This window comes from Pseudophryne corroboree, chromosome 9 (genome assembly GCF_028390025.1).
Source record: "Pseudophryne corroboree isolate aPseCor3 chromosome 9, aPseCor3.hap2, whole genome shotgun sequence".
Taxonomy (NCBI): Eukaryota; Metazoa; Chordata; class Amphibia; order Anura; family Myobatrachidae; genus Pseudophryne; species Pseudophryne corroboree.
In genome coordinates this window covers 155,871,023-155,884,406 of record NC_086452.1, presented here as the reverse complement: position 1 = coordinate 155,884,406, position 13,384 = coordinate 155,871,023, and the positions used below count along the sequence as shown (strand labels likewise).

At 48.5% G+C, this 13,384-nt stretch overlaps 2 protein-coding genes across 3 annotated transcripts in view; one reads left to right on the top strand and one right to left on the bottom strand.

Moving 5' to 3' along the window:
- Positions 1 to 1,892, bottom strand: part of TMED5 (transmembrane p24 trafficking protein 5) — a 41,907-nt gene extending 40,015 nt beyond the window's left edge. Inside the window, exon 1 of the mRNA XM_063939872.1 lies at positions 1,570 to 1,892. Within this exon, the coding sequence (XP_063795942.1) occupies positions 1,570 to 1,791 (222 nt within the window). The 5' untranslated portion in view covers positions 1,792 to 1,892. The remainder of the gene's footprint in view (positions 1 to 1,569) is intronic.
- Positions 1,893 to 2,482: 590 nt separating this feature from the next.
- Positions 2,483 to 13,384, top strand: part of CCDC18 (coiled-coil domain containing 18) — a 434,514-nt gene continuing 423,612 nt past the window's right edge. Inside the window, exon 1 of one of the 2 annotated variants that reach the window (XM_063939870.1) lies at positions 2,483 to 2,656. In XM_063939870.1, coding sequence (XP_063795940.1) covers positions 2,571 to 2,656 — 86 coding nt within the window. In that variant the 5' untranslated portion in view covers positions 2,483 to 2,570. The other variant, XM_063939871.1, reaches the window with a different exon arrangement.

Here is a 13,384-nt window from a genome sequence, read left to right as displayed (position 1 = left end):
TATGGGATACTCAACCTGTATATGACAAAATGACTATAGCTACTACCAGTGTCAATATATGATAGGTACACTATAGCCGCTGCCACTGCCATTATACGATAGGTACACTATAGCCACTACCAATATGATTATACGATAGGTACACTATAGCCACGCCACTACCAGTATTATTATATGACAGGTACACTATAGCCACTGCCATTATACGATAGGTACACTATAGCCACTACCAATATTATTATAGGATAGGTACACTATAGCCACGCCACTACCAGTATTATTATATGACAGGTACACTATAGCCACTGCCATTATACGATAGGTACACTATAGCCACTACCAATATGATTATACGATAGGTACACTATAGCCACGCCACTACCAGTATTATTATATGACAGGTACACTATAGCCACTGCCATTATACGATAGGTACACTATAGCCACTACCAATATTATTATAGGATAGGTACACTATAGCCACGCCACTACCAGTATTATTATATGACAGGTACACTATAGCCACTGCCAGTATTATTATAGGATAGGTATACGATAGCAACTACTACTACATTATTATTATTATTCACAATACTGGTAGTGGCTATATTATACCTATCGTAATGATACTGGTAGCTATAGTATTACTTTCCTATCCTGGCGCTGGCAGCAGCTATAGTATACCTATCTTATAATAATACTAATATTGGCAGTAGCATAATAATAATAATAATAATAATAATAATAATAATAATACTACAGCTGCTGCCAGCGCCAGGATAGGACAGTAATACTATAGCTACCAGTATTATACGATAGCTGGGGATACAGTCAATTTACAGACGGTCAAAATACCAGACAGCAATTGACCGACGGTCAAAATGCCAGCATGGTCAAAATGCTGACACGATTTTTTCATTGAAACCGAGTTGTTCATACTTTACCATCCCAGTGGACCTGGAGGTGGAATAGAATAGTGTGCCTGAAGCATGGCGAGCGCAGCGAGTCACGCGAAGGGATGCGGTACACTTATATGGTGTCCATGTCGACCTATGTTGACATACACACCAAAAAAACAATGAAAAACTCATGTCGGCATTTTGACCTGTCAACATTCTACATGTCGGTATTTTGATCTTGTCTGTATTTTGACCGTCGGTCAATTACTGTCGGTATTTTGATTGTAGGTATTTCATACCGATCCCAATAGCTATACTATAGATACTATTATAATTCGATAGCTATGCTATAGATACTATTATTATTATTATTCGATAGCTATGCCATAGCAGCGGCCAGTGCCATTACACGGTAGGCATACTGTAGCTATTACTGAAATACACGTCTATTAGTTTCAGTGTGTACAGCTACCAATGACCCTGATCCCCGGGCACAGGGCAATGTGCTATACGTTGCCGGGGATCAGTGCCCCTGTGCATGTAACAGAGAGCGGCTGGTGTTACTCTATACAGGGCAATGTACAACATTTGTGCCCTCCATCCCCCCGTTGTGCACGGTGCCCCCGGCATGCACACCCACCCGTTACCTTACATGGGGGGTAACACATACCTGATACTCTATCTCCAGGGTGGCCCCCTGCCGCATGGGCTGGAAGAAGCACTCCCGCCGGCCTGACGGGAGGGTGAAGGTGAAGTCATTGTCCACAGACTGCGAGAAGGCGGCCACGCAGTACCGGGCGGTGTGCCATGCCAGCAGGAGGGTGATCAGCGCTGCCTGCCCCATCCCAACCCGGTGCCCGCCGTACTGCGCTGCCGATACACACAGGAGCATGTGCTGCCGCACCTCTCCCCGGGCCGGGCGGGGCGTGTCCGGAAGAGGCGCTGCCGCCAATCACAGCCTCACCCTGCGGCCACAGCCCGGGGAGTCCCCAGCCCACAGGGTGACAGCTCCGGCACCACTTACTGATCCCCCGGCCTGTTCTCCACCGGTAGCTGCCATAGTCCAACCCCTCGCTGCCCGCATACAGCCAGCCCCGCACACTCTCCCAGTCCTCATATAGCCGATCCCGCACAGCACGCAGGCCACTGGGACGTATTTGGCGGAGCCGGCGCTGTCCCTGTACGGGAAAGGTGGTGGTGTGTGTCGCCCATGCTGCCGCGCTATCACACCTCCCTGCCTTCTGGGACGTATTGTTCCTCCGCAGCCGCGGAGACTCGGTTTTCTGTCCTTTCTTCTATGCGACCAGGAACTACAACTCCCAGAGTGCACCGCGCGGAGCCCAGTACCGTAGTATGTACTGTATGTATGTACCGTATGTACGGGTATAGCGGCTGATCCTTTCCTGTATTTGCTATGTCATGTATATTCTGTATGTAAGCCTGGCGCCGGCACAGTGCGTTGTGTGTCAGGCTGTACGGGACTATACATATGTGTGTAAAAGACAGTAAATGACACAGAGGAACACAGCTGCCAGAGGAATTATGGAATTGCCACGTGACGGGCAGCTGTCTATGCTAATAAAGTTACATCTGACAGAACTGTCGGCATGGAAACGGTACATGCGTCATCCCGCCCTCTCTGTAACGGACGGCTGTGCTACTGGGTGAGGGATGAGAAGCGGGAAGGTGACGTCACGTGGCTTCATCCAATCACAGGCGCGGAGCCCTGGCTGTCCGTTTGGGCGTGGTCGCTGGAGGTGAGGAAGTGGGCGGGGTCTGGCTGTGTTGTGGTGTGAGTTGTAGAGCGGCGGCATGATAAGGGGAGAGCCGGTGTGGGGATGGAGGCCGCTCTGTGCTAGCAGTGGTGAGTGCCGGCTACATTCATTTAACGTTACAGTTGTTATAAACTCTACATCGAGCTTCACGAGCAGCCTGGTCATGTGACGGGGAGGGGGGGCTCGCTGCGTGGTGACAGTGACACTGGGGCAGATGCAGCTTTAACTGCATAATGTGCAGAATGCGTTTCCAAGAAGTTGCACGCAGAAGTAGCGTATTTCCCACCCACACGTGAGGATGCCCTTTCCGTCAGTAAAGTATGGCATACAGCATGCAACTTGTTTACGGCAGGCACACAGCCCAGATGATGATGTCCCACCTGCGCTCATATTGTAATCATTTATGCTATGTGCAGCTAACCATTCACTCAGGCATCATTTATACAGTAATCTTCCCTGATACTGCAAAAACTGCGCCATGTTTTGTTTATGCTAAGAAAAAACATAAACGTTCTAAAGGGCCCCATGCACTAGAACCATAATACCCGATTTCGGCCATTCGGTCCGATATATCGTATAAAATCGGGAATTTCGGATGTGTTTTACATCCGATCCGATGCGCGCTCCTGTGAGCATCGGATCGGATTCCCTAGATTAAATGTGCTGCACTCGTGATATGTCGGACCCCGCAGGCATGGCTGGGATCGCACAAGATACATCGTATGCAAAAGGACAACATACAATGTAATCTTATGCGATCCTGTCCCCCGGGAAGCTGCCACGGTGATCGCCTGCGACATGAGGGTCCAACATGTCGCAGTAGTGTATGGGGCCCTTAATGCTAACCATACACTAGAGCAGTGGTTCTCAAACTCGGTCCTCAGGACCCCACACAGTGCATGTTTTGCAGGTAACCCAGCAGGTGCGCAGGTGTATTAATTACTCACTGACACATTTTAAAAGGTCCACAGGTGGAGCTAATTATGTCACTTGTGATTCTGTGAGGAGACCTGCAAAACATGCACCGTGTGGGGTCCTGAGGACCGAGTTTGAGAACCTGTACACTAGAGCGTTCTCATATTTAAATATATATACGATTTCGCCACATTGTACAATGTTTTGCATATGATTGTGATGCAATGCGCGGCTCCGTGGGTCGAATGTCAAATCCTCAGATCATATGTGAAGGCCATATTATCCGTGGTAATTGTATGCACATAAGTGTATAGTAGGATGATGCATACGATCAGCGTCCTTTTAGATTACTTTTTATTTTTAGTGATCACGTGTTTAAGGTGAGGCATACGATTGTACAATAGATTGTATGCCTCATCGTATGGCAAAAAAATAAATCGTGTGCCTGGAGCTCCTAGGGAGATTGAAGAGAAATCATCTGTGCATTAGGATCTTATGCTGGTCGGGGTTGGGTACTGCCGCTGGGGATCCCGGAAGTCAGCATTAAGATTGCGGGCTTGGTGTCGAGCTTATGGGTGCTGGATTTAGCCTTCAGTAATGTGGCCGGCGCTCACATAACTAAATCCCGCTGGTAGTACTAATGTACGGCCAGCATTAATCACACTGATTAACAATTAACAATGTTACTGATGCCCAAGTGTGAAACAAAAAACCACCAATCGGTGTCTCCAGAGTGTTTGCAAACAGCCAATCACAAGCGGTTGACTAGTACCGGCGACCACCATCATCATGCCCAGCTCCCATGTTAATAATACGGCAATAACGTGCACACCCTTAATGGGGTCTATTCAGGGTGTTTATTTTCATGATAAAAATGTGGAAACTAGTGTTTCCGAACATTTATCTTAACCATGCTATTCAGCAAATGGTTAACAGAGAAGATAATGTAATTTTCTCTAACGTCCTAGTGGATGCTGGGGACTCCGTCAGGACCATGGGGAACAGCGGCTCCGCAGGAGACAGGGCACAAAAAGTAAGCTTTTAGGATCACATGGTGTGTACTGGCTCCTCCCCCTATGACCCTCCTCCAAGCCTCAGTTAGGTTTTTGTGCCCGTCCGAGCAGGGTGCAATCTAGGTGGCTCTCATAAAGAGCTGCTTAGAAAAAGTTTTTTAGGTTTCTTATTTTCAGTGAGTCCTGCTGGCAACAGGCTCACTGCTACGAGGGACTTAGGGGAGAGAAGTGAACTCACCTGCGTGCAGGATGGATTTGCTTCTTAGGCTACTGGACACCATTAGCTCCAGAGGGATCGAACACAGGCCCAGCCATGGAGTCCGGTCCCGGAGCCGTGCCGCCGACCCCCCTTGCAGATGCCGAAGTTGAAGAGGTCCAGAGGTCCGGAAACAGGCGGCAGAAGACTTTTCAGTCTTCATAAGGTAGCGCACAGCACTGCAGCTGTGCGCCATTGTTGTCGGCACACTTCACACCAGCGGTCACTGAGGGTGCAGGGCGCTGGGGGGGCGCCCTGGGCAGCAATGTATAATACCTTTTTCTATGGCTAAAATACATCACATATAGCCCTTGAGGCTATATGGATGTATTTAACCCCTGCCATATATCGCAAACTCCGGGAGAAGAGCCCGCCGTTTTAGGGGGCGGGGCCTATTCTCCTCAGCACACAGCGCCATTTTCCTGCTCAGCTCCGCTGTGAGGAAGGCTCCCAGGACTCTCCCCTGCACTGCACTACAGAAACAGGGTCAAACAGAGAAGGGGGGCATATTTTGGCGATATTTTTATATATTAAGCGCATATAACAGAAACAACACCTTTTAGGGTTGTTTATATACATTTTTATAGCGCTTTGGTGTGTGCTGGCAAACTCTCCCTCTGTCTCCCCAAAGGGCTAGTGGGGTCCTGTCTTCGATAAGAGCATTCCCTGTGTGTCTGCTGTGTGTCGGTACGTGTGTGTCGACATGTATGAGGACGATGTTGGTGTGGAGGCGGAGCAATTGCCGGTAATGGTGATGTCACCCCCTAGGGAGTCGACACCGGAATGGATGGCTTTAATTATGGAATTACGTGATAATGTTAGCACGCTGCAAAAGTCAGTTGACGACATGAGACGGCCGGAAAACCAGTTAGTACCTGTCCAGGCGTCTCAGGCACCGTCAGGGGCTGTAAAACGTCCCTTACCTCAGTCAGTCGACACAGGTACCGACACAGATGAATCTAGTGTCGACGGTGAAGAAAGAAACGTATTTTCCAATAGGGCCACACGTTATATGATCACGGCAATGAAGGAGGCTTTGCATATCTCTGATACTGCAGGTACCTCAAAGGGGGGTATTATGTGGGGTGTGAAAAAACTACCTGTAGCTTTTCCAGAATCAGAGGAATTGAATGACGTGTGTGATGAAGCGTGGGTTAACCCCGATAGAAAACTGCTAATTTCAAAGAAGTTATTGGCATTATACCCTTTCCCACCAGAGGTTAGGGCGCGCTGGGAAACACCCCCTAGGGTGGATAAGGCGCTCACACGCTTATCAAAACAAGTGGCGTTACCGTCTCCTGATACGGCCGCCCTCAAGGATCCAGCTGATAGGAGGCTGGAAACTACCCTGAAGAGTATATACACACATACTGGTGTTATACTGCGACCAGCAATAGCCTCAGCCTGGATGTGCAGTGCTGGGGTGGTGTGGTCGGATTCCCTGACTGAAAATATTGATACCCTGGAAAGGGACAGTATTTTATTGACTATAGAGCAATTAAAGGATGCTTTTCTTTATATGCGAGATGCTCAGAGGGATATTTGCACTCTGGCATCGAGAGTAAGTGCGATGTCCATATCTGCCAGAAGAAGTTTATGGACGCGACAGTGGTCAGGTGATGCGGATTCCAAACGGCATATGGAAGTATTGCCGTATAAAGGAGAGGAATTATTTGGGGTCGGTCTATCGGATCTGGTGGCCACGGCAACAGCCGGAAAATCCACTTTTTTACCTCAGGTCACCTCCCAACAGAAAAAGACACCGTCTTTTCAGCCGCAGTCCTTTCGTTCCTATAAGAACAAGCGGGCAAAAGGACAGTCATATTTGCCCAGAGGCAAAGGAAGGGGTAAGAGGGTGCAGCAAGCAACTACTTCCCACGAACAGAAGCCCTCCCCGGCTTCTACAAAGCCCTCAGCATGACGCTGGGGCTGTGCAAGCGGACTCAGGGGCGGTGGGGTGTCGACTAAAGATTTTCAGCACACAGTGGGCGCGCTCACAGGTGGACCCTTGGATCCTGCAGGTAGTATCTCAGGGTTACAAGTTGGAATTCGAAAAGTCTCCCCCTCGCCGGTTCCTAAAGTCTGCTTTACCAACGTCTCCCTCAGAAAGGGCGACGGTATTGGAAGCCATTCACAAGCTGTATTCTCAGCAGGTGATAGTCAAGGTACCCCTCCTACAACAGGGAAAGGGGTATTATTCCACACTAATTGTGGTACCGAAGCCGGACGGTTCGGTAAGACCTATTCTAAATCTGAAATCCTTGAACCTGTACATACAGAAATTCAAGTTCAAGATGGAGTCACTCAGAGCAGTGATAGCGAATCTGGAAGAAGGGGACTTCATGGTGTCCCTGGACATAAAAGATGCTTATCTGCATGTCCCAATTTACCCTTCACACCAAGGGTATCTCAGGTTCGTGATACAAAACTGTCATTATCAGTTTCAAACGCTGCCGTTTGGTTTGTCCACGGCACCTCGGGTCTTTACCAAGGTAATGGCCGAAATGATGGTTCTTCTACGAAGAAAAGGCGTATTAATTATCCCTTACTTGGACGATCTCCTGATAAGGGCAAGGTCCAGAGAACAGCTGGAAGTCGGAGTAGCACTAACCCAAGTAGTGCTTCAACAACACGGGTGGATTCTGAATCTTCCAAAATCTCAATTGACCCCGACGACACGTCTGCTGTTCCTGGGAATGATTCTGGACACTGTTCAGAAAAAGGTGTTTCTCCCGGAGGAGAAAGCAAGGGAGTTATCCGAACTTGTCAGGAACCTCCTAAAACCAGGAAATGTGTCAGTACATCAATGCACAAGAGTCCTGGGAAAGATGGTGGCTTCTTACGAAGCAATTCCATTCGGCAGATTCCACGCACGAATATTTCAGTGGGATCTGCTGGACAAATGGTCCGGATCGCATCTGCACATGCATCAGGGGATAACACTGTCACCAAGAACAAGGGTGTCTCTTCTGTGGTGGTTGCAGAGTGCCCATCTGTTAGAGGGCCGCAGATTCGGCATACAGGACTGGGTCCTGGTGACTACGGATGCCAGCCTACGAGGCTGGGGAGCAGTCACACAGGGAAGAAACTTCCAGGGCGTGTGGTCGAACCTGGAGACGTCTCTTCACATAAATATACTGGAGCTAAGAGCGATTTACAATGCTCTAAGCCTGGCAAAACCGCTGCTTCAGGGTCAGCCGGTGTTGATCCAGTCGGACAACATCACGGCAGTCGCCCACGTAAACAGACAGGGCGGCACGAGAAGCAGAAGAGCAATGACAGAAGCTGCAAGGATTCTTCGCTGGGCGGAAAATCATGTCATAGCACTGTCAGCAGTGTTCATTCCGGGAGTGGACAACTGGGAAGCAGACTTCCTCAGCAGACACGACCTCCACCCGGGAGAGTGGGGACTTCATCCAGAAGTCTTCCACATGATTGTGAACCGTTGGGAAAAACCAAAGGTGGACATGATGGCGTCCCGCCTCAACAAGAAACTGGACAGATATTGCGCCAGGTCAAGAGACCCTCAGGCAATAGCTGTGGACGCTCTGGTAACACCGTGGGTGTACCAGTCCGTGTATGTGTTTCCTCCTCTGCCTCTCATACCAAAGGTACTGAGAATTATACGGCTACGGGGAGTAAGAACAATACTCGTGGCTCCGGATTGGCCGAGAAGGACTTGGTACCCGGAACTTCAAGAGATGCTCACGGAAGAGCCGTGGCCTCTACCGTTAAGAAGGGATCTGCTTCAGCAGGGACCTTGTATGTTCCAAGACTTACCGCGACTGCGTTTGACGGCATGGCGGTTGAACGCCGGATTCTAAAAGAAAAGGGCATTCCAGAGGAAGTTATTCCTACCTTGATTAAAGCCAGGAAGGAAGTGACCGCACAACATTATCACCGCATTTGGAGAAAATATGTTGCGTGGGGTGAGGCCAAGAAGGCCCCAACGGAGGAATTTCAATTGGGTCGATTCCTACATTTCCTGCAGGCAGGATTGTCTATGGGCCTCAAATTGGGGTCTATTAAGGTTCAAATTTCGGCCTTATCGATATTCTTCCAGAAAGAATTGGCTTCAGTGCCTGAAGTACAAACCTTTGTCAAAGGTGTACTACATATACAGCCCCCGATTGTGCCTCCAGTGGCACCGTGGGATCTCAACGTAGTTTTGGATTTTCTCAAATCCCATTGGTTTGAGCCGCTCAAATCGGTAGATTTGAAGTATCTTACATGGAAAGTAACCATGCTACTGGCCCTGGCTTCAGCCAGGAGAGTATCAGAGTTGGCGGCTTTATCGTACAAAAGCCCATATCTGATTTTCCATTCGGACAGGGCAGAACTGCGGACGCGTCCTCAGTTTCTGCCTAAGGTGGTTTCGGCTTTTCACTTGAACCAGCCTATTGTGGTGCCTGCGGCTACTAGCGACGTGGAGGACTCCAAGTTGCTGGACGTTGTCAGAGCATTGAAAATATATATTTCAAGGACGGCTGGAGTCAGAAAATCTGACTCGCTGTTTATCCTGTATGCACCCAACAAGATGGGTGCTCCTGCGTCTAAGCAGACGATTGCTCGTTGGATCTGTAGCACAATCCAACTTGCACATTCTGTGGCAGGCCTGCCACAGTCTAAATCTGTAAATGCCCACTCCACAAGGAAGGTGGGCTCATCTTGGGCGGCTGCCCGAGGGGTCTCGGCATTACAACTTTGCCGAGCAGCTACGTGGTCAGGGGAGAACACGTTTGTAAAATTTTACAAATTTGATACTCTGGCTAAGGAGGACCTGGAGTTCTCTCATTCGGTGCTGCAGAGTCATCCGCACTCTCCCGCCCGTTTGGGAGCTTTGGTATAATCCCCATGGTCCTGACGGAGTCCCCAGCATCCACTAGGACGTTAGAGAAAATAAGAATTTACTTACCGATAATTCTATTTCTCATAGTCCGTAGTGGATGCTGGGCGCCCATCCCAAGTGCGGATTGTCTGCAATACTTGTACATAGTTATTGTTACAAAAATCGGGTTATTATTGTTGTGAGCCATCTTTTCAGAGGCTTCTTCGTTGTTATCATACTGTTAACTGGGTTCAAATCACAAGTTGTACGGTGTGATTGGTGTGGCTGGTATGAGTCTTACCCGGGATTCAAGATCCTTCCTTATTGTGTACGCTCGTCCGGGCACAGTACCTAACTGAGGCTTGGAGGAGGGTCATAGGGGGAGGAGCCAGTACACACCATGTGATCCTAAAAGCTTACTTTTTGTGCCCTGTCTCCTGCGGAGCCGCTGTTCCCCATGGTCCTGACGGAGTCCCCAGCATCCACTACGGACTATGAGAAATAGAATTATCGGTAAGTAAATTCTTATTATCTTCTCCGTTCATACCCATCTCGCTGAATATCGCACAGTAGGGAACACTCCATTGATCTCTCATTGATCTCTACTGTGGTTTAACCTTTTATGCTATTCAACAAGCATAAAATTGTTAAACTTCCCGAAAAATCGTTATTTATATAACGCCAATTCAGAATAGCATTATATAAAGCAAATCTTTAATTTTGACCAAAAATGCAGGGACAGAGGTCATTTTTCCCATCAGACCCTGCAGGATATTATGACAAGTGGCAATTGGGCTATCAGTTGCCGCTTGTTACACTTGACTGCAGACTTAACGATGCGAGACTATTCGCATTGTTAAATAAAAGCATGACTGAGCATGTGCAGAACAAAAACACAGAAAGTTTTGTTTTCGGATTACCGCAACCACTGTTCCTATGAAGTTTTATGCTGAATAGCATGATAAAAAAAAGGGTTAACAATTTTTTTTTCATGCCGATATTGCCCGATAATGATCGAGTCAATATCGACTTTCTTGCCGAATAGAGCCCACTGTGCTTGACCCAAGTAAGAACCCTAAGTTCCGCTTAACCATAAATGGGATGTAGTTAAAATGCCGCCGGGATTGAAATACCGATGCCGGAAACCCGGACGAGGACATAAGGCTGGCGTCAAAATCCAGGCGGAGCTCGACATCCCGGCATCAAAATACCGACACCCGGAATCCCGATCGTTCTTCCAGCGGGACGCCTTTGTGTGCTGCTGCGAGGGGTGGGAGGTTTAGGCATTAGAAGGGGGGTTAGGGTGAAGGGAAGGGCATGGTTAGGTATTGGGGAGGGGGAGTTAGAGTTAGGCACTTAAAAGGGGAGGTTAGGGTTAGGCACCACTGGAGAAGGTTAGGCACCTACAAGGGAGGGTTAGGGTAGATGGCAGGGGAGGTTTAGGATACTTTCTGGGGGCTGTGTCAGGATTCTGATGGTCAGGATGCCGATGTCAGTATTCTGACAACCGGCATCCCGTCCATCGGGATTTCATACCGAATCGCCATAAATAATAATGTTATTTATGTAGCACTTTTCTCCCAATAGGGCTCCTAGGGACATATTTATCACAATCTGCATCTCGGATGCAGACGGATTGACATAAATTCTCCCAAATTCGCCTGTAGTTTGTGTACAGGTAACAATACGCTGTGATCGTTAAACAATTCATGACTGTGAGCTGCTAGCTGGTGCTTGCTCATTCAATACAAACATGATGACTTTCGATAAAAGTGACAGTATAATTTCTCAAACGTCCTAGAGGATGCTGGGGACTCCGTAAGGACCATGGGGTATAGACGGGATCCGCAGGAGACATGGGCACACTATAAGACTTTGAATGGGTGTGAACTGGCTCTTCCCCCTATGCCCCTCCTCCAGACTCCAGTTTGATTCTGTGCCCAGGACAGACTGGACACACACTAGGGGAGCTCTACTGAGTTTCTCTAAAAGACTTTATGTTAGGTTTTTTATTTTCAGGGAGACCTGCTGGCTACAGGCTCTCTGCTTCATGGGACTGAGGGGAGAGAAGTCAGACCTACTTCTGTGAGTTAAAGGCTCTGCTTCTTAGGCCACTGGACACCATTAGCTCCGGAGGGTTCGATCACTTGGTGCGCCTAGCTGCGGAGCCACGCCGTCACCCCCCTCATAGAAGCCAGAAGAAAGAAGCCGGGTGAGTATGAGAAGAATAGAAGACTTCAATGATGGCAGAAGACTTCCGAGTCTCAGAGGTACCGCGCAGCGCGCCATTGTTCCCACCCACCAGCGGCTGACCACGGGTTACCTCACCGCTGACCGCAAAGTTCCCACCATTGAAGATAATGGAGGGGCTGTGCGATGCGCTGTCTGCCAGCTCAGACGCGCATAGGCAATCAGGAGAGTGCCACGACGTGGCGCTCCCTGATTGCCTGAAGGGAACCTCTGTGACAGGAGTCACGGGGGGGTCTCGGCATTCGGGGAAAGGGGTCCCATGTGTAAACATGGGACCCCTTTCAGTCCGTGTGGATCGGGTAAATGCGGTTTGTTTTTTTGCCAAGTACGTGGATTACAAAAACAGGACAGGACACACTGGATTTAGGTGAGTATAATTTTATTTTCAGGTACCCCGGATTCTACATGGAGAAGTGGACAGAGGTCGGCATGTGAACATAAGTAAGTATGTGTGTGTCGGCATGTGTGTAATAAAGTTGTACTTTCACGGTGTGCGTGTGTTTTTATTTGGGTATTTTTTTTGCAGAACTACAGGTACCAGCGGGCCCATTTCCCCCCCCGCATGCTGGTACTTGTGGTTCTCCAAGTACCAGCTTGCGGGGGAGGCTTGCTGGGACTTGTAGTTCTGCAAAAAAACAATATTCTTTCATTTTTACACATGGCTATCAGCCCCCCATCCGCAGCCCTTGGATGGGGGGGGGGCAGCCTCGGGCTTCACCCCTGGCCCTTGGTTGGCTGGAGGGGGAGACCCCTTGATTTAAGGGGTCCCCACTCCTCCAGGGTACCCTGGCCAGGGGTGACTAGTTAGGTATTTAATGCCACGGCCGCAGGGACCGGTATAAAAGTGTCCCCCGGCTGTGGCATTATCTCCCCAGCTAGTGGAGCCCGGTGCTGGTTCAAAAAATACGGGGGACCCCTACGCTTTTTGTCCCCCGTATTTTTTGCACCAGGACCAGACGCAGAGCCCGGTGCTGGTTCTAAAAATACGGGGCATCCCCTGTCCATTTCCCCCCCGTATTTTTACAACCAGGACCGGCTCAAAGAGCCAGAGGCTGGTTATGCTGCAGAGGGGGGGCCCCACGCATTTTTTTTCCAGAATTTTAACCCATTCCCACCCCTTCCCACTGAAAACCATGCTCTCTCAATTTTAGTCAGTTAAAAAAAAAATATATATTTTTAAAAATATATAAATAATAGTTGAAAATCCTAATAGACAAATCAAGTACCTAATCCCTTCTAATAGAAATAGATATGCTATTAGCAATAAAAAAAACACATAAAAACATGTTTTAAATTTTTTTTATTAGATTCCGCCAGCAAAATGAGGCGGAATGAAATTGACGAATTTACTGTCGAAAAGCACTGTTGTCGAATCGACATTTTTCAATTGAATATACTTTTGTTGAAAAGCCGCATTTTTACCATTGCAGACATGTCGAATTTCAAAA